This window comes from Rhinolophus sinicus, linkage group LG14, assembly GCF_036562045.2.
Source record: "Rhinolophus sinicus isolate RSC01 linkage group LG14, ASM3656204v1, whole genome shotgun sequence".
Lineage (NCBI taxonomy): Eukaryota > Metazoa > Chordata > Mammalia > Chiroptera > Rhinolophidae > Rhinolophus > Rhinolophus sinicus.
The window spans coordinates 11,764,245-11,791,673 of NC_133763.1; the positions used below are offsets into that span (position 1 = coordinate 11,764,245).

Below are 27,429 nucleotides of genomic sequence, written 5' to 3' on the forward strand. Positions count from 1 at the left end.
CCTCATCAATTAATAAGTTAAATAAATCTTTGACGTGTTCATTTCCTATTTGTATGAGAACCGTGGTTGTAACTTTTTTTTAAAGATTGTTATCCTTTAACAACATATATCAATTCTTAATGAATATCAATGACAAATTAGCGTTTCCTCGAAAAACTCCTGTTTCTAGCTTCGTAAGTGGAATAAAACCATGTTCCTGAATAACAGCTATTTCAATTTTTAAAAAGTAAATCCCTGTGCTTGATAAAAAGTGAGTTATTTCTTCATTATCGGAGAATGACATCATGTACACTCGTTCAGAAGCATAGTTGGAATTTCATTAACAATCACAGAATACAACACAGGAGAAAAAGAAACCAAGTTGGCAGAAGTGATTCTAAGATATTACGTTGCATGGAATTGATCCCCGTTCTAGTTCAGATGGTACAGCTGGCAGAACCACCTCAACAGATTTGAAAAAGGTCTGCTTGCTTAACATGCTTCCTTTCCTGTCTGACACCCTCAGAGGTTGTGAAGCTGCCACGTGACACCCTGAGCTGATTCTCACTTCTGTGTGTGTTGCCTCAGGCCTTCACCAAATAATTTCCTGAAATTGTGTGGAATCTCTTCAGAAATATTCCAAAATCATGTCAGTCTTTAGTTCTTTATAGCTTCTCAACCATTTAAGTTGGCAATACATATATGATGTATATACATTTAAATGAATAGATGTCTTTAATAATCAGGGGATTTTAAACTAGCATACTATGCAGCTTCTCAGTTATTCATCTAGGAAATAGGATATTTTAAATAGACTAGTTTCTTTACAATAGGCATCTCAAGCTTTGGAAGTACTTGATTTTGATAAATTCTTTTAAATTATATGTATCTTTTGAATGAATGTTAATATTATGATCCCCCAAATTAAAAGTTTTGCAATGCAAAATTATTATTTCCCCCTTGAGTCATCAAGTGCCTTACATGTAAAGAATTTTTTTTTAACTGTCAGAATCATTTTGGGGATTAGGAAAAGTAGAATATTATAAAATATCTTGGTTTTTATTTGGTCAAAAATACAAACTCTATTCTGAAAAAATAATTCATTAAACAATAGACAATATGGACTAGAAATTCCATTTTAGCTTTACTTTTAGAGGAGACCATATTGTCGTCTCTTTAGTTTTGATTTTGGTCTAAACAGAATTGTCTAACTTCATGTGGTTATAATTCCACCTAATTATAAGACTAAATAAAAAACAACAACAACAGAGACTTTGATCTGCAAATAGTTGTTCAAACTTTAGCAAGAATGTTAAATATATTAAAAATGTAAACACCATGGTTTATTTGAGTTTTAGTGTATGTTAAATAAAAGCAAATGTTTGCTAGCTCAGTTTTAACTTCAATGCTTCTAACATGTATAAATACTGTTTTTTAGTTTGCTGATTCTAGTAATATGAAGAAAGAGGGCAAAAGTAAAATAAGAGTGTAAGTGAGAAAAAACAAAAACTCATTTTTTTGGCTCACATTTTTAACATGTTCACAATGGAAAAGAGTTTGAATATATATTTCCTAAAAACCAAATGAAGTAATATCTGCAAAAAGAAAGATCATACTTAGAGTTTTACTGTAAAGGATGATCATTTATTGATTTCAAAAAGAGCTCACAGCTAAATATTTAACCAATATTAGTTAAAAATACTTGTGAAACTGAACCCGTAAGAAAGGCAAAGCTTACCTTGGGCAGTTTGTACACACTTGTAAATTCAAACTGAAAGTCAGTAATGAATCTTATAAGCTACAGAGATTTCATACTCCCAGTCAACCAAAAATATTATTCCTCAGAGTAGATGAATAAACAAAACTCATAAATTTATTCAGAAAGGCTTCCTCTACCTATATTATATAAAATTGGTGCTTTTCCATGATGCATGCAGTTACTCTCTAGAAATAACATTGGAAAGAACACTTTAGGGCAGAGCTTCACAAACTTTAGGGTGTTTAAGCATTACACGGGGATCTTGTTGGAATGCGGATTTTGACTCTCTGGATCTGGTGTGAGTCCTGAGATTTTGCATTTTTTACAAGCCCCCAGGTGATGAGCCTGTTGCTAGTCAGAGGACCACACTGAGGAGAAATGCCCTGCCAGCACCTCCAATGAAAAGGTACACCTTCCCAGCCTTCTTATCACATTAAGCATTTACAACGGCAGATCACATGTACATTTAGGTTGCACATTCATAGTGATGGGGAAAATAGGATGTTTTTCTTGGATACAAACTATGAAATTAGAACACGCCATTTCAAAAGTTCTACCATCTGTATGCAGCCCATTTCCTGCACCAGCACCTCCACGCTCCCCTTCCTCCATAGTGCTAGACTTACAGGACACATTACTAGGGGCATCAGCACCTTTCTTGTGGAGGTGACTCACCACGCTCCGTCCCTAGCAGGACATGGATATAGCTGAGCCAAGAGCTTCCGCAAGTACAGAATCCTAAAGGGAGATTCTACTGGTGTACAAGTACATGCTGAAAAAATTGTCTGCCTCTCCTTGGCAACATTAATTGCTTAATGTAGTCTAGTTAATTTCTGTATCAAAGTCATTAAGTTGAAATTTAAAGTCAGTGCTCCAACTTTCCGATTTTAGGCCCCAGATATTTTGATTTTTCTAACCTGAACTCAGAATATCTATCTGGTATTTCCTTTCTTTCCTTTAGTTACCACTTCTCCATGTGCCGTTTGTAAAACTCCAGCCACCTCCAAGCAAGCATGAAAACCAGAGATGTTAGAGGCAAGAGGGGTGCTATGTACTCTGACTTTCCTCTCCGAGTGATTTCTGGAAGCAAAAGTGAGTTTAAGTATGGGTTCAGTGTGCTCAATAAATGGATGGACTACATAGTACATTTAGTGGGGCCCTCAAGATCGTTTTTGAATGGATTCATGCACGCAAGAATAAAATATTTAGAGAAACAGATTCTGTCTTGCAAAGAAGCAGTGTTTTTCACAGAGTGAAATGCTCGTTCTCACTGACTCCATCTTGTTCAAGCCAGCGGTGTTCCCATGGCCTTCAGGCTAATAGCTTCTGCAGCGTCTTACATACAGGCATGCTTATCTTTAAAGGAATTCTGCTTGCCACTTAAATTTTACGAAAACAGCCCCTTCCATTTCTCCTTCTCTTGACATAAAAGAAGGCTGAACTCTGCTTTCTTAAGATGGATTTGAGGAACCAGTAGGGCTTCCAACCTTCTTGGTTGGTGCCTTCTCCATCAGTAAACCTTTCCTTACTCCAAACTCTGATGTTTTTGAGTTTGGGCCTTTTGAAGCATCAGGCACATAGACTTTGGACCAGTAACATATTCAAACGAAATATTTGCTACTTCTACGATATCATCACCAAACTGTTTCCCAGTTTCCTTCACTACAACAGATTCAGGTGGCTGATTCAGGGGCCATTATGGATTGGTTTCAGATCAAGTTTTATGGATTCTAGCCACTGCTTCATCTGAAAGTTCCCAAATACCATTTGCAGACAGCTCAAAGACACATCCTATGACAAGAGCACCCTTGAATAGCTCCAAAATAAATCAAGAAGTCTAAACAGTTTTTTTTAAAACATCTACCATACATTTCAATCATCAAGACAGCACTTTGCTTAATGGCTTGCACAAATCATGTCCTTTATGAGTATTTGTCACATGAATGAATGCCAATTTGGTATAGACTGTTCTTCGCATAGGGAGCAATGATAATGTTTTATTTTTTTTATGCATAGCCAATATAAAACTTGTGTTTGTCCTTTATTAGGATGTCAACAAATGTTTGTGAGTGAGAATATATGCTGGTAATAGGTTTATGCAGTTTTACCTTCATTTTCAGAATGAATTGCTATACAGTATCTCCCTACCACTAAAGAACGAAAGCCATTTTTATAACATATTACTTATTATCTTGTTTTTGTGGGCATGACTAATAAATGGGCATAGAATGGAAACCTTACAGGTAGATGGAGAAATCCCAAGCGGGGGTTTCATCCTATATGATATGACTGTTTTCAGACTATGTCACAAGGCCACCTTAAAACTCACTTCTTCCATGTAGTTTTTCAATGACTGTCCTCCACTGGGGGCTTCTCCCTAGAGGCAAAGAGGAAGAGAGGTTGACAAAGTCAGGAGAAGGAGAGAGAAAGAATGAAAGAAGAGAGTCATGGAGAGGAGAGATACCTAGGAGCAACACCAAATCTTTAGTATTTTCCCACCATCTCAGCCGATACTTGCGGGATTATCAGTTTGGCAACTTCTTACTCTGAAGGAGACAATATATTTTTCAAGGCAACAATATATTTTTAAAGTTGATTTTAGTTCACGTAAACAAATAACCACCTACAGTAGCTAACTAAATCTTAAGACAAAATGTTAAACGAGTAGTATAAAATGTTATTCATTTTATAAATGTGTTCTTAAAATTAGGTTAAGAAAAAAGTCACTAATTCGGTATTCTATAAATCTGTGTGAAGATGGAACACATGGACTTCAGAGTATTTTATGGAAGGAGTACAGGTCATCAACCTGCCTTTTCCCAAATGTTTACACCTAGCCTTTCTCACCTTACTTGTATGGTATTAGTGAATTCTCTATTATGTGTGCCTTTTACTAGCATTTCACTGAGTGCTAGTAACCAGAGGTTTAAATCATTGAAATTTAAAACAAATTAAACATACATCGCATAGTCATCTAAACACTGGTGATCAAAATTGTCAAACAACTTGTTAGTTTGGATAAATTATCTTTTTATACTACATGCCAGAGACATTTGGAAATAAATTCTGAGATATCATGAAAGGATAAATTCGAGGACACCATATGTGTTTAAAAGATAACTAAATAAGTGTGAATAAAGCTTACATTTGTTTCTAACTCTTCAAGGACCCTCCTTTTTAACTTTTCAAGGACTTTCACATATATTGTGTCATTCGATTGGCTCTTCGATTCATCTGGAGGTAAGATAACCTCAGGCCAATTTAATACAGAAATAAATTGAAGAATGCTGAGAAGTGATGAGTAAAATGCTGAAAGTCAAGGAGCAAGGCAGTTATTGCTGAGACTGGATTCAACTCTAACACTCTTGTACCTTGCTGAAATAGAAAATGTTAAAATATGAAAAATTAAATTTAGTTTAAGAAAAGCCATGATCTATACTGCAAAGCACTTTGAAAGAGTTAGAAAAAGAAAGGAAGGAAGGAAGGAAGAAAGAAAGAAAGAAAGAAAGAAAGAAAGAAAGAAAGAAAGAAAGAAAGAAAGAAAGAAAGAAAGAAAGAAAAAGAAAGCATCCTCATTTGAAAAGAAAAATGAAGCTGGGAATAAAGTGCTGGTATTCCTAAAAACTTAGATGTGGTAATATTTTTCCCCCCAAATCATGGTTTCCACAAGCAAAAAAAAAAAAAAAAATGCTCTCTGCTCTAACTGTTTCCAAATGCTCCAAGCTTGTAGGATTTTCTATGGATAAGATAGTGAAAAAGATAGAATAGTTACACTAACATAACCTAAAAAAGACAGTATTAGGAAAAATCAAATCCATATAAATCCTCCAAACTGTGAAGACTTTAACTCAAAGCATATAGAAAGGGCTGAAAACTTACTTCAGATAAACTCGTTTTTTGTGGTTGAACTTGCTACATTCTCCGCATTTGGACAACAAGTCTAGAAGGAATGCTGTGGGTTCTTCCAATTTGGCTCTTCCTGTGAAAAAAACTAGTCCTTTGCATTCTTATAATCCCTTCCCCTCCGCCTGGGTTGCTAAGGGTAAGAGGATGAGGTGACAGATCTGTTTTCTGGAGGGGCCAGCATCTGCGGCTCACCTGCCTGAACATCTGAGGGCTAATGGTGAGATGCTATAGAGCAGTCCTTGGGTGCTCACCAAAGAGGGTGATTTGTTTCCTTGGAGCTGGAGTGCAGTGGTTTTCCTCATTTGTCTGGACACTTGCTGTCTTATGCTAAGACCTGGTGATGGCTGCGGGTTTTCTTCATGATCAAATGTAACTAAAGCACCGTTTATGTCCTATACGGCTTCTTCTCAGCTTGCTTCTCCCCACAAGGCCAGGCAGGTCCTTTTCAAATCCACACCAGAGAAAAGGAGTAACTCACACAACACCAGTTGTTTCAAAGGCCACACAGACGGAAGTTTGGCTGTAACTGCCATCCATAAATCACTGACAGGGGTGGCACTGATGAATGAGGAGCATGGGGTAAAAGATGGAGGAAAATACAGAGAAAACAAACACTTTGCAGAGAGGATTACAAATGTGGCACAGGGCCAAGGAGACAAAGCCAAGAACAAGACGTCAGGATCTCTGAGTGTTAGGGTCAGAAGAGATGACCCCCATCACGAGGCTTGATTCAATATGTCTGCCTCGGGTTCCCCATTTCCATCATGGGTCGGCTGAAATGCTGACCTTCCCTCCTTCCCCTGCTGGGGGCGGTAATGAACTAAAATCCCTTCCAAAGCACGTCGCTATCAACTTCAGTCATCCTTTTTCCTTCGTTTTAAAGAATTGGCATTTTAAATAAGTCATTCTAACAACATGGTATCTTGGTAATCACCTGCAAATGAATCAAAAATGCCCAAATGCAATTTTCCTTGAAAACCAGAAGAAGGGATACAAGGGAGGCAGACGGGGCATGTGAAGGAGAGAAAGGGCAGAATACATGGAAACGATGCCTTAATAAAAAAGAAGAAGAAGAAGAAGAAAAGGTATTTCCTGAAATGTGGTTTCACTTATCACGAATCTAAATATAACCACAGTTGAGATAACAATGTTTTAAATGTGAATTACAAAATATATTACGAACTCAGGAAAAGAAAGGAAAAAGAGGCTGATAGGATTACTGCTTAACATATGACATGGGATCATGGCTGTTACAGACAAAGGCTCTTGTCACTCTCCTAGTTATTTTCCAGTTAAGGAAACATTCTCAATGAGATGGAATATCCCAGAGACAGAACTCAGACTAGACCCACACTCCCCTCCCCCCACAGAATCTATTGCCATTTTTCCCTATACCACACTTCTCTTGTTTCAATCAGTAAGTATTTTTTATTCATCTCTTACTCGTCCTTAGACAAACTGCATAAAGCCTTGCATTTGCATTTGAGTATGTTTATTCACCAACATTTATGCCTCTGATATTAATTTCCTTGAAATAATTTTTCATGAGACCCCACCTTCCATCAGAATATTTCTCCCCACTTGTTTTCAAATGAAACAAAACAATAATCGTAACACATAGAGCACCCTCTTACGAAGTACCTAAGGTATTTAGAACCCATAGAAGAATGGCAGCTCGATTGATATGAATGGCCAGGACATTTCTGAACACAAGGGACCTGTAAAACTTCACACATTATTTACCCCACTAGTATTTAGTAAGCACTTACTATTTGCCACCTACTGTGCTACATGTGGGGACAAGTTGGTGAATAAGAACTAATCCCCACCATAAAAAGTTCATCTTGAGAAAACAAATATACAAGTTATTAGAATATAGAGCAAAAGTTAATTTGGCACAAGTAAGCCCAAGGTGCTATGGGGAAAAAAAAAAGAGGAAAAGGCACCTAGGCTTTCATTTATATGACAAGCATGTATTAAGATCTTGCATGTGCTGGGAACAGTTGTAGCCACTGGATACATGTAATGAAGAAGATGAATTGGAGAGATTAAAAGTTGAGGAAATTATTTTTATGTGTAGTTCTCAACACTCAGTCAATTAGCCAGACTAAGGAGCCATTTGGGACAGGGACTCATAGGAGGCTGAAGAAAGATTTTGTGCAAGTGCCCAGACACAACAGAGCAAATATATAAAACCACAAGCATTACAATGAAGAGCGCCAATTATACGCTACGCACTAAAATGAGTCCTGTGTTTTTAGATATGCAGAAATTAATATCATATGCCATTTCCTAATTTTATACTATAATTTCCAGTAATATAGCTGCGATAGGATGGTTAAATGTTGTTTTCTAACTGCATTATTATTCAGGGTTACTAAATTTGTGACAGATGATAGAGAGATTGAAGTTCAGTTTTCCAAACTTCGGCAAACTTTTTTGGCAGCAGCTACTACTGATGCTCAAAAGAATAGGACGTGATCTATTTACAACGAGTGAAAAACTGGGTGCAATAGTTTAGAAACTCAGACATTTTTGAAAAGCTCAGAAGTCTTTCAAATAATTGATGTAGTCAACAAATTAATATTATGCCTGTTTTGAGACTTACATATATGAACAGATGCTGTTTCTAATTGGTCTCAATGATTTTTCAAATTAAGTTCAAATTTCTTTCTGAAGATTTGCCCACAGTCTTATGAACAAATATCGCACCAGTGCAGACCATCTTTCTCTGAAAATGACACCTTTATCGAGTTGAGAAGATACTTGACTGCTTTAACACTGCTAAGGGCTAACAGTGGTGTTTCAAAATAAGATGTTCAGATTCATTCTGCCTTTAAGTTCCACTAATGCTGCAAATTGTATCTGTACCAGCAATCAGCTACCTAAAGCATGATTAGAAGTCAAATTTGTCCCCTCAGAGGGATGAATAATACTCAATCCCTAAGCACATAACCGACTTTCAAATTGAAATAAAAGCAATTTACATTTTTCTTCCAATTTTTTTTCATGTTGAGCTAAATAGTTCCTTTCGTGGTAATGTCCTTGATTTAAAAACTTACCTTTAAAGAATGAAAAAGGAAACGGGCAATTATGGGATTAATGACTATTACTAACATTAAATTTTATGCATGCAAGGCATTTTGGTGTTTCTGGTTATTTTCTGAAAAGTGGTTATTCAGTTGCAAAATAATAATAATAATATTAATAATAATAATTCTATCTTTTCCTTCAATTCCATGTAAAAAAAATGGGAATGAGAGGCTCCCTGTTTGCTAGAGTGGTAACTTTCATCAGTGGATGCTGGACAAGAGAGGGACAAGATGAGAAGGTGAGGCTGTAAGAATGGATATCTTGTGTTAATATTTAATCGCATTGTTTTAAAAAAAATAAACTGAGATATATATCATTGGTCAATTGGCTTTAGAAAATCCATTTGACCTTGAAGTATTCATTGTAGTAGTCATGTGTGTCTTCTCTAATATGTGTTGATTAATTTATCTTGTCAATGGTTAATATTGCTTCACTATCGTGTACAAGAAGTAATATTCATTAATTCTTTCGAAAATGGTTTGTTGTGCCAACACAGCAAATTATCAGCCATAAGATACTGAGGAGTCACAACTTTGTTCTGAAGGTGAGTTTCCTCGTATATAAAGTATAGACCACAGAACCACAGGATTCTGTTTCATATGAGATTGTGAATGTACAAGAGTGCTAAAAGCTTCAAAGAGTTATGCAACTGCCAAGAGCAACACTATTATTTTGTACATGTGTGTATCGCCATTGATCCAACCACCTACAGGTTGTCTTGCCTCCTGCCCTGATCCCGTCATTCACGTCTTTATATGCTCCTGTGACACTGCGCATCTTTACACTTTTATTATAATCCCTGGTTACATGCTTTCTTTCCCATTAAGCTCTAAGTTGCTGGAGAGCAAAGATTGTTTTCATTAATTTTTCTTCCCAAGTTTTGATATGTATCCTGCCTTTCTTCTGAGAACAGAATTCCTGGCTAATTCAATAAGAAATGAGGGAAAGGGTCTCTTAACAAAAGTATTCCAATAAATAAATACAAAAGAAATCATAGAATTAAAATATCACCACTTTGCAACTACCAATGAATAGATATTGGCATGAAGCATCAATAGCTGCTATGATGATAAAATGAGAAACACCAGATACTATGTGTTTCCTCTATCCAGGACCTTTATCCAGTTTCTGGATAATTTCCGGGATAATATAGAGGACTGAAGAACATGATGAACTGTACCAAGAATATGAAGTTAGCAAACTTCAGGCTGTGGAAATCTATCTCTACAGGCGAAATGGCCAGGGTTCTTTGCCAGAAAATGCAAGAAATGGAGGAGGAAACTATAGATGAAAAGAGACTTAAGGACATTCCTGATTTTTCAAAAGCTGGCAGGGTTAACAACAGAGTCAAAGATGCATGTTTGAATGATAAAGCTACTTTTAAAATGCAAGGAGTTTATGATTCTAAAAGTTAGAATCGTTCTTATTTGTGGGGAGAGCCAGAGGTTGTGTCTGGGTCAGGACATACTGAATACTGAAGGGGCTTCTCAGTGGTCTAGAAAAGTTCTGTATGTTGACCTGGGTAGTGTTCTCACTGCAATAGCTAATTAAGCCATACATTGGATTTGAGTGAATTTTTTTCTAGACTTGTATTGTATTTTGTAATAAAAAGGAATTTAAAAGTAAACTGGTGGGCATTTCTCATATGAAACTATATTGTTACAGGCATAATTGTAAGGTCCACAAGAAACTCTTAAACCATTAGAATGAAATTTTATAATGCTCCTTCTATTGTGGGCTACCTCTAATCCCATATCTCTAATCACATATGTAATCCCTCATTGATCCAAATCTTTTGGTCTACGTAAAGATGTAATTACTACATATATATATATATATATATATATATATATATATATATATATATAGTTAAAGGACACTCTGATGGTTCTGATTTAATCTTAGGCTAATCTAATTATAACACTGACCTCATAAAAATCGGTTGGCAATTTCAATTTTTACCATTTGAAATAATTAAGCCTTTAAATTCTCTTCCATTAAGCTTTTTAAAAAATCAATAGATGTCACTTTGGAATCCGTAAAGTACCTGTATAAATTCTCCCAGGTCAGTGAAATATGAATGTCAGCCTCATAATTTAAACCAAACATACGATGTATTCTTTTAAAATTAAATTAACCTGTGTCTTTGCAAAATGGCTAAATGGCTAATGTGACCAACTTCCTGAACTGTAACTCAGATGGGAGCATGCGGGAAAACTGATATACCCAACTCTCATGAAATACCAAGACTTTTATGTCTCTCCTGTTCACTGCCCTTATTTCCTTAATTTTAAAAAAAAACAACTATTGATTTTTTAGATAAGTAGCAATACTAGGCATTTCTCTACATTGGAGGAAACATATTTCTCTAACAGATGCATGGACACAAATAATTTGTGTTTGTTTCTTTTAACATATGTCTCTGAGTGTTTAATTTGACAACAAAAAGACCCGTTTCACATTTCAGACACCCTTGCATTATTTAACACACATTAAAGGGCTATAGAATAATGTAAACTTTGTAAGAAAAAATTTTCACTGACTTATAAATGTATTAGGTTGGTGCAAAAGTAATTGCGGGTTAAAGGGTTAAAAATAATTGCAAAAACCGCAATTAACTTTTGCACCAACCTAGTAAATAAATGTATGTGGTATAACGCAGAAGTACCTTTAAATTCAAAAGTGTATTTTTAATCCTTTATACATTTATTTGACGGGGACTCATTTTTTACTTTTTAATTGATTCCTTAAGTGGTCCAAAGAGAATGCTAACTGCAGAATTAAGGTTCAAACCAAATAAACACAATGCGTAAATTAAAATGATCTAGCCTCTCACAAACTTGGCAGCTGATGCCATAAGCAGCGTCACTAGGAGACTCGTGACTTGCGTGGGGGAAAATGTGTAGAACTAATCAATTTACCAAGAAAAAAGAGGTGCCTCCAAACAAATAAATGGAGTGACTTGGAGGGGAAGATAAAGGGGGGTCTTTCACTTATTCTAAGCATCATAATTCCTAACTCTGAACTTTTATCTATAGTCTCTAGGATAATTTGCAAAGGAAATTCCCACTAGTGTGTCCATACGCACCACCTGTGTTTATATACATTATTGCTTCTGCTTAATATGTGCTGGTCACAGGACTAAGACTTGGCCTAGATTCTGTGTGTGAACAGAAGATGGCAAAAGGTGGTGACGTCCTAGAGAGGCAAGAGATCAGGCTTTGGAGTCAAGCAAATATTAGGTTGGTGCAAAAGTAACTGTGGCTTAAACGGTGAAAAATAATTGCAAACATCACAATTACTTTTGTATCAACCTAATCCATATCCTGTTCTCTTAAGAAAGGCAGGATACAGTTCTTATCCCAGTTCTGCTACTTAAATGCTCATGAGCATTGAGCAGGTTCCATAACTTCCCAGGTCTCAATTTCCTCATCTGTAAATGGTAACAGCACGAAGTGCCTTATGGGTTATTGTGAGGATTAACTGAAACAATGTCTGCAAAGCATAGAAGACAAGACTAAAACCCTGGCTGTCATCATTATTAATCAAAAGAAATGCATTAGCATTAATATCAGGAGGGTTTTAGTGAATGAAAGACAGAAAATGAAACTTGTACTCTGTAAGGTAGGAAAATTAGACATATGCTTAATTCTTCGAGAATACAGCTGGGAGAGGGACCTAAATGTGGGGAAATCAGATGCCATTTTTCATTTTATCTATTCTTATTTTTGTGTCACTTTCATTAAAAGAATCTTGCACTTTCAATGACAGGTAATTATTGAATGGCTTCACATACAAGTAAGTTTTTAGCAGTAAATTTAAGGCTCAATGAAAGGATGACTGATGGTGAGATAAAGGGGACTTTAAGAAGCCTGAGGCATCAGAACTATTAATAGAAAGAAGCGAATGACACAAGGCAAGAGAAATTAATTGCTGAGAAAAGAGAATAAGATTGCATCCTTCGCAAGACTTCATTTCTGACCATCTCTCCTTCTTAGACTCAAGACTCTCTCCAATACTCCAGTCATGCTCCAGGTCCAATGTCCAGGTCCCCCAACAGTCAGTGTCTCTGTCTGTCTGTACCCTTTCCTCCATCCGTCTGTCCTTCCTTCCCTCCTCAACCCATTGCACTGTGCATTCCATGCCGTTTTCCTGATGTCACCTAGTAAGAGTCTACTCTTGGCAAGTCTAAGTTCAGTGCCACTTGTTCCAGGAAGACATTCCTGAGCCACCTGTTTGCACCACCCCCACCCTGTGCCACCACGTGTTCCCATGGCGCCCTACAATGACAGCATTTGCCACACTGACTGTCTTTGCCTGAAGTAATCTCTACTACCTCGTCAGCTCCAGAGATCTACTTTTAACATGTGTAGGGCCTGAGGCAGGTGGTCAAACAGAGGTCCACATTGCCAACAAACTATAATGTAAAATATATTCCGACTTTCAATCAGACTTGGCAGGGTAGCTTCAAATTCAGAACCTTGTATTCCTTCTCATTCTATACCATAACTTGGCAGAAAGGGGAGAGCAGGAAGGCTGTGCTGCCCCAACCCTAGATGCCCCTCTTTTCCCCCACCCCTCACTGCACCACAACGGGCTTTGTGAGCACAACTGTGGCTATCCCTGCCTGCATCTCCAAGCTCGTTTATACCCTCCCAAAGCAGCTGCCTCTTGCGCACTGCTGAGGCCTTGAGTTTCCAGGAGGATGGACTAGGGAAAAAGCCCGAGGCAGGTCCAGGAAGCAGGCTTGGGATCACCTGGGCAGCAGATTCCAGGATCCTGGTACCTAGCACATGGTCCGCCTCCAGGTGGATATGTCCCCTTGACCCAAGGGATTCTTCATCCCGTGCAGAGGGGCGAAGGTTGGTCTAAGGGTACCATTGGTGTTCTCTGATGGAAGACACATCTGTCTTTTTCCTGTCTCTAGTACTTAGCACAGGGCTTGGCATCTAAGAGTCACTCCAAAATATGTATTGAATGAATGAGGATTATTACAAAAGGCACACATTTCCAATTTGAGATGCTGAATAATCAAGAGATAGTAGGAGATGTGGTTAGAAGCACAGAAGGACAAACACTTTACGTAAAAAAGGGACAAAGACTATATTTTTTAAAAAAATGACAGCATCAGGGAGATTCTAGCAGCAAGAGATAGGTTGAAAGGTCATAATTTAGGATCCTAGAAACTACATCCCAAATATGAACTAGAAAAAGACATTTGAAAAATTGACTATGTTTGTTTTGAGTTGGATAATGCCACAATAAACTAACGACAGAATATAAAAATATTAGGTTGGTGCAAAAGTAATTGTGTTGGAAAGGTTAAAAATGATTGCAAAAACGGCAATTACTTTTGCACTAACCTAATAACTATAAAGGAGTAAGATCCACTGGAATTGCCTATCAAAGAGAGAGCATCAGCCCCACCAGATAAAATGGTCTATCCGAGGAGAGATCAAAGCAAAGTTTCTCTCTAGAACAGGCAGAATGTTCTGCAGCATGATTATCAGGGAAGCTGGGTAAAACTTAGAAGCGAAACATAGTAGGAAGGGATGTAAAGAAACCTGTTTACAGAAGGTATCTTTGCAACCATGTTCTGCTAATTACAGGGCATACATACTACACCCCTTCTGCCTAGTCTCACCTTTTTGTAAACTAAGAAATGATATGAGAGTTTATACCGATCACCCAACACCCAACAACTTGACCACAATCTGAAGGCTTCATTAAATCTAAGACAGGGCACAGGGTATGGGGCTCATGATGATGTTCTAAGTGTCTTTGACGAAGTACAGTTTTTCCTTTGTGGTCTAACACCCTTGCTGCTTTGGGGACTAGATCCCCAAGATGTTCTCTAGGAGGAAATTTCTGTTACTTCTTAGCCCCCAAAGTGAATTTAATGTGCATTGCAGAACAAAGCTTACTTTGGGGCCCTGAAAAGGGCCAAACCACATCACAGACGTAAGAAGATATCTTCCATTCTCCTGAAGGTATGCCCATCTTTAGAACCAAGTTCAAAGCAAACATCGTTTGAAGTCTTCCTGAACACGACTGAACATTGAGGTTTATTACAATGTTTTTGCATGTGTTTGCATTTTGTGAAAACAGCTAGGATCAAGCAGCAGAAGAGCCAAAGAGATTTCCTGCCAGGTCTGGAAATCCAAAAGCCAAAACTTTCAAGAGAAAAAAAGAATAATTCTAATAACATATGTAACTTAATTTTATACACTTTCAATGTTAATTGAGATAAACGCTGGAAATCCTGGATACTTTTTGACAATGAACTTCAGAGCCAAATTATTTAGCCCTGCCTCAAACCCATAGCAATACTGCAGGTTAGATGTTAAACATAATTCATCTTATGGTCGCTGCCAGTTAGTTAAACATATCAATTTAATAAAGCCTTGTCTTGAAAAGGCAGCCTCAATATTTTTAAAGATCACAAGTCTCCTAGGAAACAGTTCTCTTTAGAATGCCTTTGAAGCCCAGAGACAATACAAATCAAGTTAATCAGGGTACCTGCCACACTGAGTTTAGCCTTGGAATATTGGGAGACTGTAACGACTCATTTGGCCGAGCACCAGACTCAGGGCTGACTACCACATACAATCACGCAGCGTATGACCCAGCCAAGGAAATGAGTGGAGGTAAAGTCTGGCCACTTTTGTAGAAGAGACAGGACATCGATAGCAAGTGAGGTAAAACAATTCACCACAATACCTTTTCAAAACTTTCAAGAGCCTGAAACTAACCCAATGAAATTAATTGTAAAATATTCTACTATGCTTTCAAAATTCACATAAATAGAAAATTAAAGAGACATAGCCACATAGCAATTCATATTTAAAAAAAAGTATGTGTGTGGGGTGTGGGGGAGGCTTTAGGTAACTACAATTTTAGTGTATACCAGCAGTGCAGTGGGCACATACCGTATTTCCCCAAAAATAAGACCTAGCAGGACTATCAGCAAAAATTAATATAAGACCCAGTATTATATTATATTATACTATATTGTATTATACTATGTGTCTTTTGGAGCAAAAATTAATATAAGACCCAGTATTATATTATAGTATACTATACTATATTGTATTATATTATATACCTGGTCTTTATATTAAAAAAATACCAGGTCTTATATTAATTTTTGCTCCAAAAGATGCATTAGAGCTGATGGTCTGGCTAGGCTTTATTTTTGGGAAAACACAGTAGTGAAAAAGCTATCTCAGTAGTCGGCATCTTTTATGTAAGGACGATAAACTCCTGTAGGTTAACAGGTGAACTGTACATTGCTGATCAGCTTAGAGTTTTGTGCTTAGGTTTCGTATGTTGGAAGGAGAGGTGATTAAAATGGTGACAGGTCTAGAAAGAGGGTCACCTAAAGGATGATTGAAGAAGTTGTTTATTGTTCATCAGAAAGACAGAGGAAAGAGTGATTGAGCTATGTAACGGAAGATTGAAAAGATGGAGAGAAATTTAGAGTTCTTTCTTGTCAAGAGTAAAATTAAGGCATACCTATGAAAGTTTCATGCAGCTCAAAATGAGAAGGCATTGTTCTAGAGCAGTAATAAAAGATGGGGGGAACAGGAAGTTTCCGGAAGGAGCTGTTGCCTGAAATCTTGGGGGCAAGAGCAAGCAGTGGGTTACAGAGGACTTCCTCATTTAGGAAGAGGTTGACTTATAGTCTCCTCACACAGAAATTCCTCTGTTAAATTTCCTTCTCTTCGAAAATCTGATCTCTTCCTAAAGTACCAAAGTAGGGCATCTCAACTGAGGCAGACTGATACTGAGGGGACGGAATTAGAGTAAGTTTTGTTTCCCACAATTATAACCCAGTTGCATTTAATTCAGAACCATGAGGTAGAAAAGTCTTCAATAGTTAGCCTTCTTTTGACTGTGTTGTCTGAATAAAAGAAAGGAAATGGGCAATCTGTTAGCTGCTATAGACCAGGAACATGTACCTCTACTCAATACTCACACTATTCCTATGAAACAATTTTCTCTATTTTACAAATGAAGAAACTGAGACTAAGAAAATTCCCAGGTAGAGCTGGGTCTTGAATCCTATGACCTTGAAGCCTATGATCTTTCTAGAGGACAGAAAATGTAATCAACCATTGTATTAGTCAAATCGAATGCTTAAACTGCGACAGACATTGATTTATGCCCCCACTTGGACTCCTAATCCAGTTTTCTGTCAATTACATTACATCACTATTTGCTGCTTCTTGGTTTTGCTAATCCAGGGCCAGTCCAGCAAATTATTTACACTAAACCTGAATGTAAATTAGCATTGTGGATAATGAACGCATTCAAGTAAAGTAATTTAAAGAAAAAAAATTACTGTGAATCATCAAAACTTGTGTTAGGTTTTCATAAAAATTTAATAGTAATATTGCAAAAACTCCATGCCCAGACATGTCTGCCAGGAGGAGGAAGTAAGGGCCAGTGATGGAATCTTTAGAGTGTCCTCAAGGCCTGCAGGATATAAACATGTCATGAACAATCCTGGGAAGCCAACCCCCCAACCCCTGCAACTCAGTAGAAAGGATATTGACTTTGGAGACAAGATTGGGTCTGAATCTTTGTGTGTGTGTGTGTGTGTGTTACTCATTAGTCATGTGGCCTCGGGGTCAAGTCACTTAGACTCCCCAAGTTTCTCTTTAGTTGTGGAAAGAATAAAAAGAATAAGCATGCTTTCAATAAAAAGATTAGAAATAATATCTATAAATTACGATGCTAGGCACTCAATAAATTGTTTCCACTTTGATTATAACCCAGAACTCCAACATACAGCCTTCATTCTACCCACCCCCTTTCCCATCTAAGTCTCCAGCTGTGCTGAACTGCATATGGGCTGCCAGGCAGACTGTTCTCTCCCTCCGTGTTAGTGAATCTTCCCAATAACTCACCAAGCCGTCAACCCAGAGGCCACCTTCTCCTGGAAGCTGTCTTTGATCACTCTTCACCCTGTAGGCTACATTAGATGCCTCCTCCTCCCATGTGCACGCTGTGTATATATCTGTCAGAGCATTTCTGGGCTCTCACAGACATCTGTTCATTCAACTGCCCTTCCTATCACACTATAAGCTCTTTAATGGCAAGAAGTAAATTTTCATTTCCAGATTCCCAGTACTCCACAGAGCGGTTTACAACAGAATATGCTTAATAATTGTTTGCTGAATGAATGAATGAATGCATGAATGCACTAAGCCTAGAAAGTCAGCAAAGCATGTCATTTCAATGCTGTACTAAATCCCTTTCTAAGAATAGTTTTATCTGTCAATCCTCTCAAAATCTTATTTAAGAATTCAACAGATTTGAAACAAATGTGTATCTGCAAGTGTCTTAGTCCAGTCAGGCTGTTATAACAAAATACCATAGACTGTCTGGCTTATTAATAACAAATGTATCCATCTCACAGTTCTGGAGGCTGGAAGTCTGAAATCAGGGTGTCGGCATGGTCAGGTTGCAGACTTCCTGTTGTAGCCTCATATGGTGGCAGGGGTAAGGAAGCTCTCAAAGAATGGGCACTAATCCCATTCATGAGGACTCCACCTTCATAACCAGATCACCTCCCAAAGGCCTCACCTCCTAATACCATCACAGCAGGTACTAGAATTCCAACATATGAATTTTGGAGGGGACAAATATTCAGACCATAACAACAGATAACCTGAAAGGCATTCTGAAAAATCAAAGATAAGTGTCTCAACATTTCCCATGAACAGTCAAATAAAGATACCGCTTACTAACATCCACATGTATATGTATATTCAGTAGACCCACTGCATGTAAGCAAGGTCCTTATCTGTACTCTGTAATTCCTTTCAGCCAAGGAGTCTTTTAGGAGTTTAACGTTGGGGAAACTCTCACTTTTGGCAGACTGGTTATTAAAGTATGATACTGGGGGAAACTAAAACAATGGTGGCAACAGGGCATGCATGGAGGAAAACCAAAATTCAAAATTATATTTTTTCTAATCTTCACTCCTTCTGGAAAAAGGAAGGCTAAATCCTCAGTGGTTGTTTTCATTTGAATGAGGGTAAAGTATCCTCTTGTAAGAATAATAGATGTTAACTTTAAATTAGGCTGATAAATGAATATTGTTTTTCTTCCCTTACGTAAAATGGATGTATATATAATGGGTATAAAAAAAAAAGTGAGTTTGGTTATACCGATGCAAATACTTGTTAGAATGGTTTAGAGGAATATAGACTGTGTATATATGTATGTGTGTATATGGATGTCTACAGAGAATTTTTAAAATAGTGCTTTCTTTGAAACCTCTGGCACTCTTCTTGGAAATGCAAATAGTTACAGCTAAGATAATTAGTTTTACTTCTATCATTATTGAATGGAATAACAGCCAGGTCACAGCTGTGACAATGTTGTGAAGAATAATCCCCGATAAAGTAAATACAAGCTCAGGAGACTTTACTGATGAGTTAGGAACAACTTCCAGTCTTTGAGGAAAATCATGACCATTTAGTAAGGAGGCCTAGCTATAAAATATGTTCCACTCTATGAATAAGTGAGCACGTAAGAACAGCACAGGAAAGTAAGTTGAAGAATTATTTGTATGCTGTACAGTATCTCTGCTTGGGGTGAAAAGAAGTCCAGCTCTGAAAGACACACAGGCTCCCACGCGGACAGTAAGCCAGGGTGATGCCTTATAACTCTTCCTGCCTGAATTTGGAATCAAGTTAGCAGACTCAGAGTCTCAATTAAAGATGGATAGCTCTTAATAATGACGCTATCCTCCCAGATTTCTCAGAACTAATGTAAATATGTTCATTTATCACTTGTTTCCGGAGACGATATTCTGGCCTCCTAGTCCCAGCCAAGTCAACTGCTGACTAAGGGATATGGCTTGAATTCAACTTTATAAAAGAGCCATCGTGTGTTACTGTCCTGACTAAGTTTAGTTGGGAATTTGGGAATACGAAGAGTGGGGCTACCAAAAACCATTGAGCCGACAGGAAAAAAAACCAAAAATCCCAAAGTCCAGGTGGGCAGAAAAAGCATGTCAGTTTCATTGCTTGTATAAGAGACAGAATGTAAAAACAAACACGAAAGTTAATCAGAGCAGCCTGGCCTTTGTGATTCTACTGCCATCACAGCACTCATCGTAGGCCGGCCAGCTTCTCCACAGACTGGGGACCCCTGAAGGACTTAGGCAGACCCCGTCACAATCGTGTTCCCAGTGCTGTCACAGTCCTCAGCACCCAACAGGCACCCTGGAAAGATCTGCTGACTGAATGGGACTCTGTTGGACTATCTTTCCAAGACCCCAGGACGATCTGGAGCAGCTGTGAACAAGTTCAAAGCTATCATTTTTAGCAGTGAGCGTATACATGATCTCAGTTCATCTTTCCTACCCCCGGATAAAGTTGGTTTTATGAGTAAAAATACTATGTTCAGAGAGACCATATTAATTACCCAGTATCTTAGAGCGAAAAACCACTAACACAGATTTGAACTGGGGTCTGTATCTGTAGAACTCCAGTGCTCATTCTTTCCACCGTACATCGTCTTCTCAGAACAGTTATGACATTCGGCTTAGCCTAAATTAAAATATATATATATATATATATATATATATATATTACGTTGCACAGACTCCGTATAATATTCTACGGTCACATTTTTGTTTTTAACCTTGCAAACTTGTTCAGGTGAGGTGGTTACCAAACCTCCCTGCCCCACTGCCTCCATAGCTAAACAAATAATGTGCAAGGATACAGAATTTACAGAACTTTCCTATGGACAGTACAAGATTTAATCTTCATTTTAAACGTTGGCTTGAAGGATCTTGATTGTAAGAAAAACGCAAAAATAAATCAAAAGTAAATAATGAAAAAGGTTTGTTTTTTATCAGTTGCACAGCAAGATGTTAAAATGGAGTCAAGTTCATTTGTACTCTAACAATCACATTTTGACCATGACATGCAAATGCGCTAAGATGCCCTTTTTTTTAATGTTATGGAGGAAGAATTGTTTCAATTCATGAAGAGTATACTTGGTACGCATCTGATCACCCTATGTGTAAATCATCTATTAAGTCATCTGTCAACTGTGTTTAACTAAATAAGGGTTCTCTTTCATCTCTAGGAAGAAATATTCCTATGTGAAGTCTCCAGATTTTCACAGAGAAACAAGCTAGCCCTGTTCAAAATCATATCAATCAACACCATTTAAGTTATTCAAGACTTGGATCAGAATAGTTATTTACAGATAGAATTGTTGGAGTGTTGTGGTGTACAGATTCACTCCCATAATAGTCCTGTTTAGATTCCTTAATAACCTTCCAATTAACAAATCCTCAAATACAAAAGCATACAAAACCCCCAAAATACTTAGCTGCGATGTTATTTAAATGTTCTTAACTTTAAAAAAAGAATTCTTTTCCATTAAGCATAGATAACATCTCTTCATCCTTAAAGACTCCATTTAGAATCAAAATTGTCCTCCCACCCACACCCCTTCACCTCAGCACTGCATATTTCCATTTGGCCCAGCATAGGTGCTTAGCAAATATTCCAGGATATCGATATGAATACTGATATGAATATATCAATGATACATAAATAATAATGAATAAGTGTCAATTACAATTTTTAAAGAAACACTAGAAGTGCATTTCTGACATTCATCATGAACAGTGTGGGCCAGAAATTAGCAATATTATGCTTTTCAAAATAGAAGAAATTAGTTCCTAATGGAATGCTGTATAAGTGGGCTGAAATATCTCTTTCAGGCCACAAATGCAGGGAAAATAGAGTCCCCCAGCTTGTTTCATTCCTTTAATCCAGCATGCACATGGCGTCAGGGTCCTGTTATGGGGATATATCAACGGTCTCATGGAAAATTGTTTGGCATCTCTGCTTGCACTGTCTGTCTATACTGGGGACAGTCACTCTGAGTTTTAAGCCACATATGCATGTGTACATGCAATGACTTCTTACAATTCCAAGGATATAGTTCCCCTTGGGTGCCCAGGTGGCTTGGGCAATTGTGGGTGGTGGCACTTGTAGGGAAAGGCAATAGCTTACTAGAATTAAGAATGCAGGCTGTGGAGCCATGCGGAACTGTCCAATCCAGCTCTGCTATACCCTGACTTTGCTACCTTGGGAGATTACTCAGCCCCTTGACAGCAGTTTCTACAGCTGTGAAACTGACATCATAATACCTATCTTATATAAGGATTTTATAAGATAATATGTAGCTGTAAAGAACACAGCACAGTCTCTACAAATAATACATTTTCAATATGTAAAGGCAACTCTCATTATGATGCTGGCTTATTATTCTACTACTGTTATTGTCAACACTGCATGCCAGTTTCTTCTGTTGGAGTCCATAACGAGTTACAGAAAGTTCAATATTTTCAGTGCCAGGAAGACTTTCAACAGGAGACCTCACTAATCAGGGATACCACTTCCCTTTGACAGTGAAATCATGACAGTTCTCCCAGGGTTGAACTTGGGCTCTATTTTGAAGCCAGTGACCCTGAGCGATCCTTTTATCTTCTAGAAATATCCCTTCCACATGCCTGGTGAGAAATATTTACTGCAAGGTGGAAGGAAGACATGTGAAATGATGTGAATATTTATAATGGCATAGCACACATTATTTCATCAGCATAAACAACCAAAAAATATAGTTTTAGTTGTGCCATTAAATGTTTCAGTTTTATAGGTTTGGTAATTTCCTATGAGGTTAAATATTTCCAAGAAGATTTTGAATACAGAAAAACATATTAACATACTATTTATTAACTAAAGATTAACCATTAAAAAAATGTTTTGATGTGTCTATCCTATGGCTAGCAGAATTAAATAGATATATGTAGTGTAGTTGCCCTTAGAAATCTGGTCTGCTTTGGTTTTCATGTAAAAGTAGACATTTTATGTAAACATTTCTAAGGGTACTTTTTCCACGATTGGTAAGTTATGACGTTCATATCCCCTTAAAAGTTTCAGAAGTAGAATTTCAAAGGTAGAGCCTATTGGAGCTTTCTTTGCATTTCTGTCTTTTCAAAACTCCCAGAAGTTCTCCATGCAAATAGTACAGCGTCAGTTAACTCACATATTAATTCACTGTGACTAGCAGAGCCTGAGGTATTCTTTTCAGACTCTAGATTTATTCAAATCCCAAGGTAATTTGGGTGGGTTAAGTTTACTTAATGTCTTCTTTGGCCTCAAGGTTTCAACCTTCACCTGCTGTTTAACATTCCTTTCCAGATTCTTAAAAGCCCTGTTTACACAGAAAAGGAATTTTATGCCTTAATACAAAGTAATCATGAAAGAACATACTTGTCAACTTCACTTCTGGTAGCAGGTTTTGGCTTCGGCTTCTTTTCCCCACTTTGAACTAAGGTAACGATTTAACACAGCTTTAGGAAAAAAAGGTAAAAAAAAGTAATACTTTCAGGATATACTTTTTCATGTCTAAGGTCAACAGTATGTGTTATTAGTTTACAGTATGATTTATTAGTTTGGTTTTTCCCATAACATAATATGATCCCTGTAGCTCTATATTTTTTAATCAGTTTGTTTAACCAAATTACTCCTGGCATTTTTTTTGTAAGTGATTAAAAATTTTATTTATTTATTTATTTAGTTTCAGTTAGTGCAAGCGTAGAATTGCCTGAAAGAACATGGTAAGTACGTGCTAGATATCAACCGCAGAAACGGGAATTTGCTCATTCTCAAGAGCAAATCTTCCGACTCGGACTCTGGACTAGAGCAGGACTTGCCCCACCAGCAGCCACAGAAAAGGCCTGGCGTCGCTGATAGTGACTGTTTCTCGCCAGGGACAGAACACACACCAAGAAATGTCACAGAGAGGCCATGCCTAACAGATCAAAGTTATTAGTGAACTTCAACAATACGGAGCATGTTATTCACACATCAGAAACCTCTTTATCATGTTAAAGACCACAGTCCTAAAAAAAAAAAGGTTTTGAAAGCATAACTCATATAGATAGGGCCTATGTAAGTTGTATGTGAATTACACCCTCACATTTCTAAAGGAGGGTCATATACAAGGTACCCGAGACTCTTGGTTTTCTATCTTCATGATTACTTGGAAGAGATACTATTTCAAGGAATAAAATAAATGATCAAAAATTACTTCTTTGGCACAAAGATCAAGCTCAGTTCTCTCTTGCAATCTTATCTAACCTATGGAAAATTCTCCTAACTCTAAACGGACTTTATGTTAGGTTTCCAGTCTGTTATCATATAATTTACTTTATAGTTTTCATCTTGGTACATTTAGATGGTCTTCCTAAAAATACCAGAATGCCTTTAGAGCTAAAACCATTTCACTTTCCACTTTCCTTCCATGAGGCTTTATGCAATGAGTGTGATGGAAGGAGCCATATTAATAATACATGAATCTCAGTTCATTAACAAAGCATGCTCTAACAGTGTATGAAATTTTATATTCAGTGTTTGCAAACACATCTATGAGATCCAAGGAAACTCATTTCTTTTTTTACAAAATAGTGATCATTTGCTCTAACATAACATGTTTTTAACATTCCAGTGCTATGACCATAAAATATGTTATTTGTCATTTTCTTTTAAGCATTCCTTCAAGAACAAAGTAATGTACAGCAGTAGAGAGCTTCACAAGATACTATCATTTTTAAAAAATCAACATTCTCTGGTGGATTGCTAGGAAATTGGATCCATATTATTCTCAAAAAGAACTACCTACAAATTTATGGGGAGTTTCCTAATATTAAAAAATAATAATAATAATAACAATTCAAGAGCTAACTAAAGAGAAATGCTAGTCTAAACAGAGCACATAATGTTAAAATTAGGAACCATATTCCAGCTCAACCAGTCTGTCTCTGATCCATAGAATATGGTATCTCGCTGATATTTTATGTAAGAATGGGAGAAAATTTCCTCCCTTTAATTAAAGTAGAAAAATCCTAATCACACATTTTATACATAACTCTGTGGAGTCTCTCTAAGAACACAAGTTCCTGGAAGGCAGGCTCTGGAGCCCCAGCTATGCATCCACAATAAAGTTTGCCAGTAATACCTGCCAGAAGAGTCAACTGTGCATTTTTACAGCATCATTCTCTCTGCGTCCCACATGGATTCTTTCTATCAATAATGTGCTGGTTAAAGTTTAACAATCAGTTCTGGGGGATGGGGAGAGGATTAAGGCTCTCATTAGGCAGCATTTGCTGATTTCTGTGGTGTGAATACTCCCACAGGGCTGATATCTAGCTATCAATGTGATGTCATTGAACAGAGGGGGGAAAAGATGGCGCTGCCCACTCCAGGGAGCTCCAGCACACACCTCGAAATGCTACTTCTAACAATCTGGTCAAATGAAGAGAAGAGAACATCCTAGATGATAGGGAATGAACTTCCAGGTGTAAGAAATAGTGAGAAAGGTTTCAAACAATTGTTCGTTCACAGAATTCAAAGGGAGAGAAATGGAAAATAATGAGATTTCACCACAAACAATCTGTGGAAGGTAAAAGAGACCACATTTTGATCACTCTAAATAAGGAAGCATTCTCTAACAGTTTTAACAGGAAAATCTCTTTCATCTTAAGGTCTTAGTTTCCTTTAACCTGGAGAAATTGAGGAAAGATTGGAGGAGGACCTCAACATAGATGTTTGAAAAAGGAATTACTGTTAGGGTTCTCCATATACACTTTGAGCCTGGGAAAGTGGGACTGCAATTAAACTAAAACATGAAGAACCTTAACGTACCCCTTTCATCTTGTGATCTGAAGGAAGTTCATGGCATTGTGGGTATATATCTGAATGTATACAAGAGATTTTGAGAAATTATTTGTAATTGATTTAACTTTTAAAAATTCACAGATATAAATATTTCATATTTTAAAAATTTCAACCCAATGTAAGTTTTACTAATAATTTCAGGAAGCAATGTCATAATAAAATAATTCATATAGCTTTTCTAACCTCTCTATTCTATTGACTTAAGCTTGGAGATGTTTTTTCTTTGTTTCTTTTAGGATAGTCAAGTATTTTTCAAAAAAAAATTTCATAGTTTTCTAACTCTTGGTAAATCTTTATGTCAAATAAATTCTAACCCACAGTATAGGAGACTGATTGTAATTTAAGCATCTAACCACTCAATACAATGTGGAGTGCCAGAGTTTTAACTTTCTATTGAGACCCTGAATACAACCACTTCACACAACTTATATTTTTCTACTAAGGCTCACTAAGTATTAAGTCCTTTAGCCTTTGCAATATTTTCAAGCACAGGGGTAAGCTGGTCCTCTGGGTGCTTAAAGTGATCTAAAAATAATAATCCTTTTTTGAAACTGGTTGCTGTCCTGGCAGTCAACTCTAATCCCTCCATTCAATGTCAGGACACGGTTCCACTTGAAGTGCCATGTAATTGAACTTGCAAGTCTGTGTTCTTCCTGGAAGGAAGCCAGGATATTTGAAATCAGCTTATAGTGAGCATATCCCGAGCTAGGAGCTGTCATGTTACAATATGGGATAAATTATACTCATTGTTCCAGTATCCCCAGGGGTCCACTCGCATTAAACACAATGTGAATTTCCTAAAACACTGAGCTTCCCAATCATAGAGTCCCCTTTCCAGTGTCTTCTGCCTTCTCCAATAATGATGCTTTGTTTTACTCTTCTTTTGTGCATGGTACCTTCCAGCTAGGACCTGCTCAAACGGTTTTCAAAGGACAAAATATAGTATTTCAGGAAGAACAAAATGTAATATAGGCCTTAGAGTAAAAGAGAATGTCTCTGGACTCCCAGTTCCAGCACTTACTAATTCTGAGGACAATTATATTAACGTCTATTTCTTAATCTTAAAAATTGGGGATAATAATACCTGCCTAGTTGGAATACTATGAAAATTAGAGAGAATGTCTATAAAGCCCTTAGACGTATGTATGCACATAGTAGACACTGTGTAAGCTGTGATGCTAATGAGGACAGTCAATTGATTCTGAGAAAAGATCATTTCCCTGGCCATTCTGACTTCCTAACAGCAGTGTTTCAAAGCAAAGCAGTCTACTTTACTCGCGTAGATTTTAGAATTTTCAGTTTGTGGATCACACAAAGTTTTAATTTGTCTTTATTGTGGTAAAATACATATAACTATTTTAACCATTTTAAAGTGTACAAGTCAGCGACGTTAAGTACCTTTACAATGTTGCACAACCATCACCACTATGTAATTACAGAAATTTTTCATCTCCCCAAAAGAAAACCCCAAACCCATCAAACAATGACTCCCCATTGTCCCCTCCTCTCAGCCCCTGACAAGCCCTAGTCTACATGCTGTTTCTATGTATATGCCTGTTCTGGATATTTCATATAAATGGAATCATACAATATGTGACTTTTTGTGTCTGGCTTCTTTCACTTCGCACAATATTTTCAATGTTCTTCTACATTGTAGCATGTATCCGAACTTCACTTTTTAAATAACTGAATAATATTCCATTGTGTAGATGGACTGCATTTTGTTTTTCCATTCATTTGTTGATGGACATTGGGTTATTCCCACCTCTTGGCTATTGTCTTAGCACCCGTTTTCAATTATTTTGAGTATATATCTAGGAGTGAAATTGCTGGGCCATGTGGTTAGTTCTATGTTTCACAGCTTTAATTTTGTGCCCTTCGAAATGGGAAATGATACATTTTAAAAGT

The 27,429-nt window shown here is 37.2% G+C and overlaps 1 protein-coding gene across 1 annotated transcript in view; it reads right to left on the minus strand.

The window, feature by feature from the left end:
- The window catches only part of LG14H8orf34 (linkage group 14 C8orf34 homolog), a 307,880-nt gene that overhangs the window by 34,675 nt on the left and 245,776 nt on the right, over window positions 1–27,429 (minus strand). The window contains 1 exon segment of the mRNA XM_074318665.1: window positions 4,068–4,115. Within this exon segment, the coding sequence (XP_074174766.1) occupies window positions 4,068–4,115 (48 nt within the window).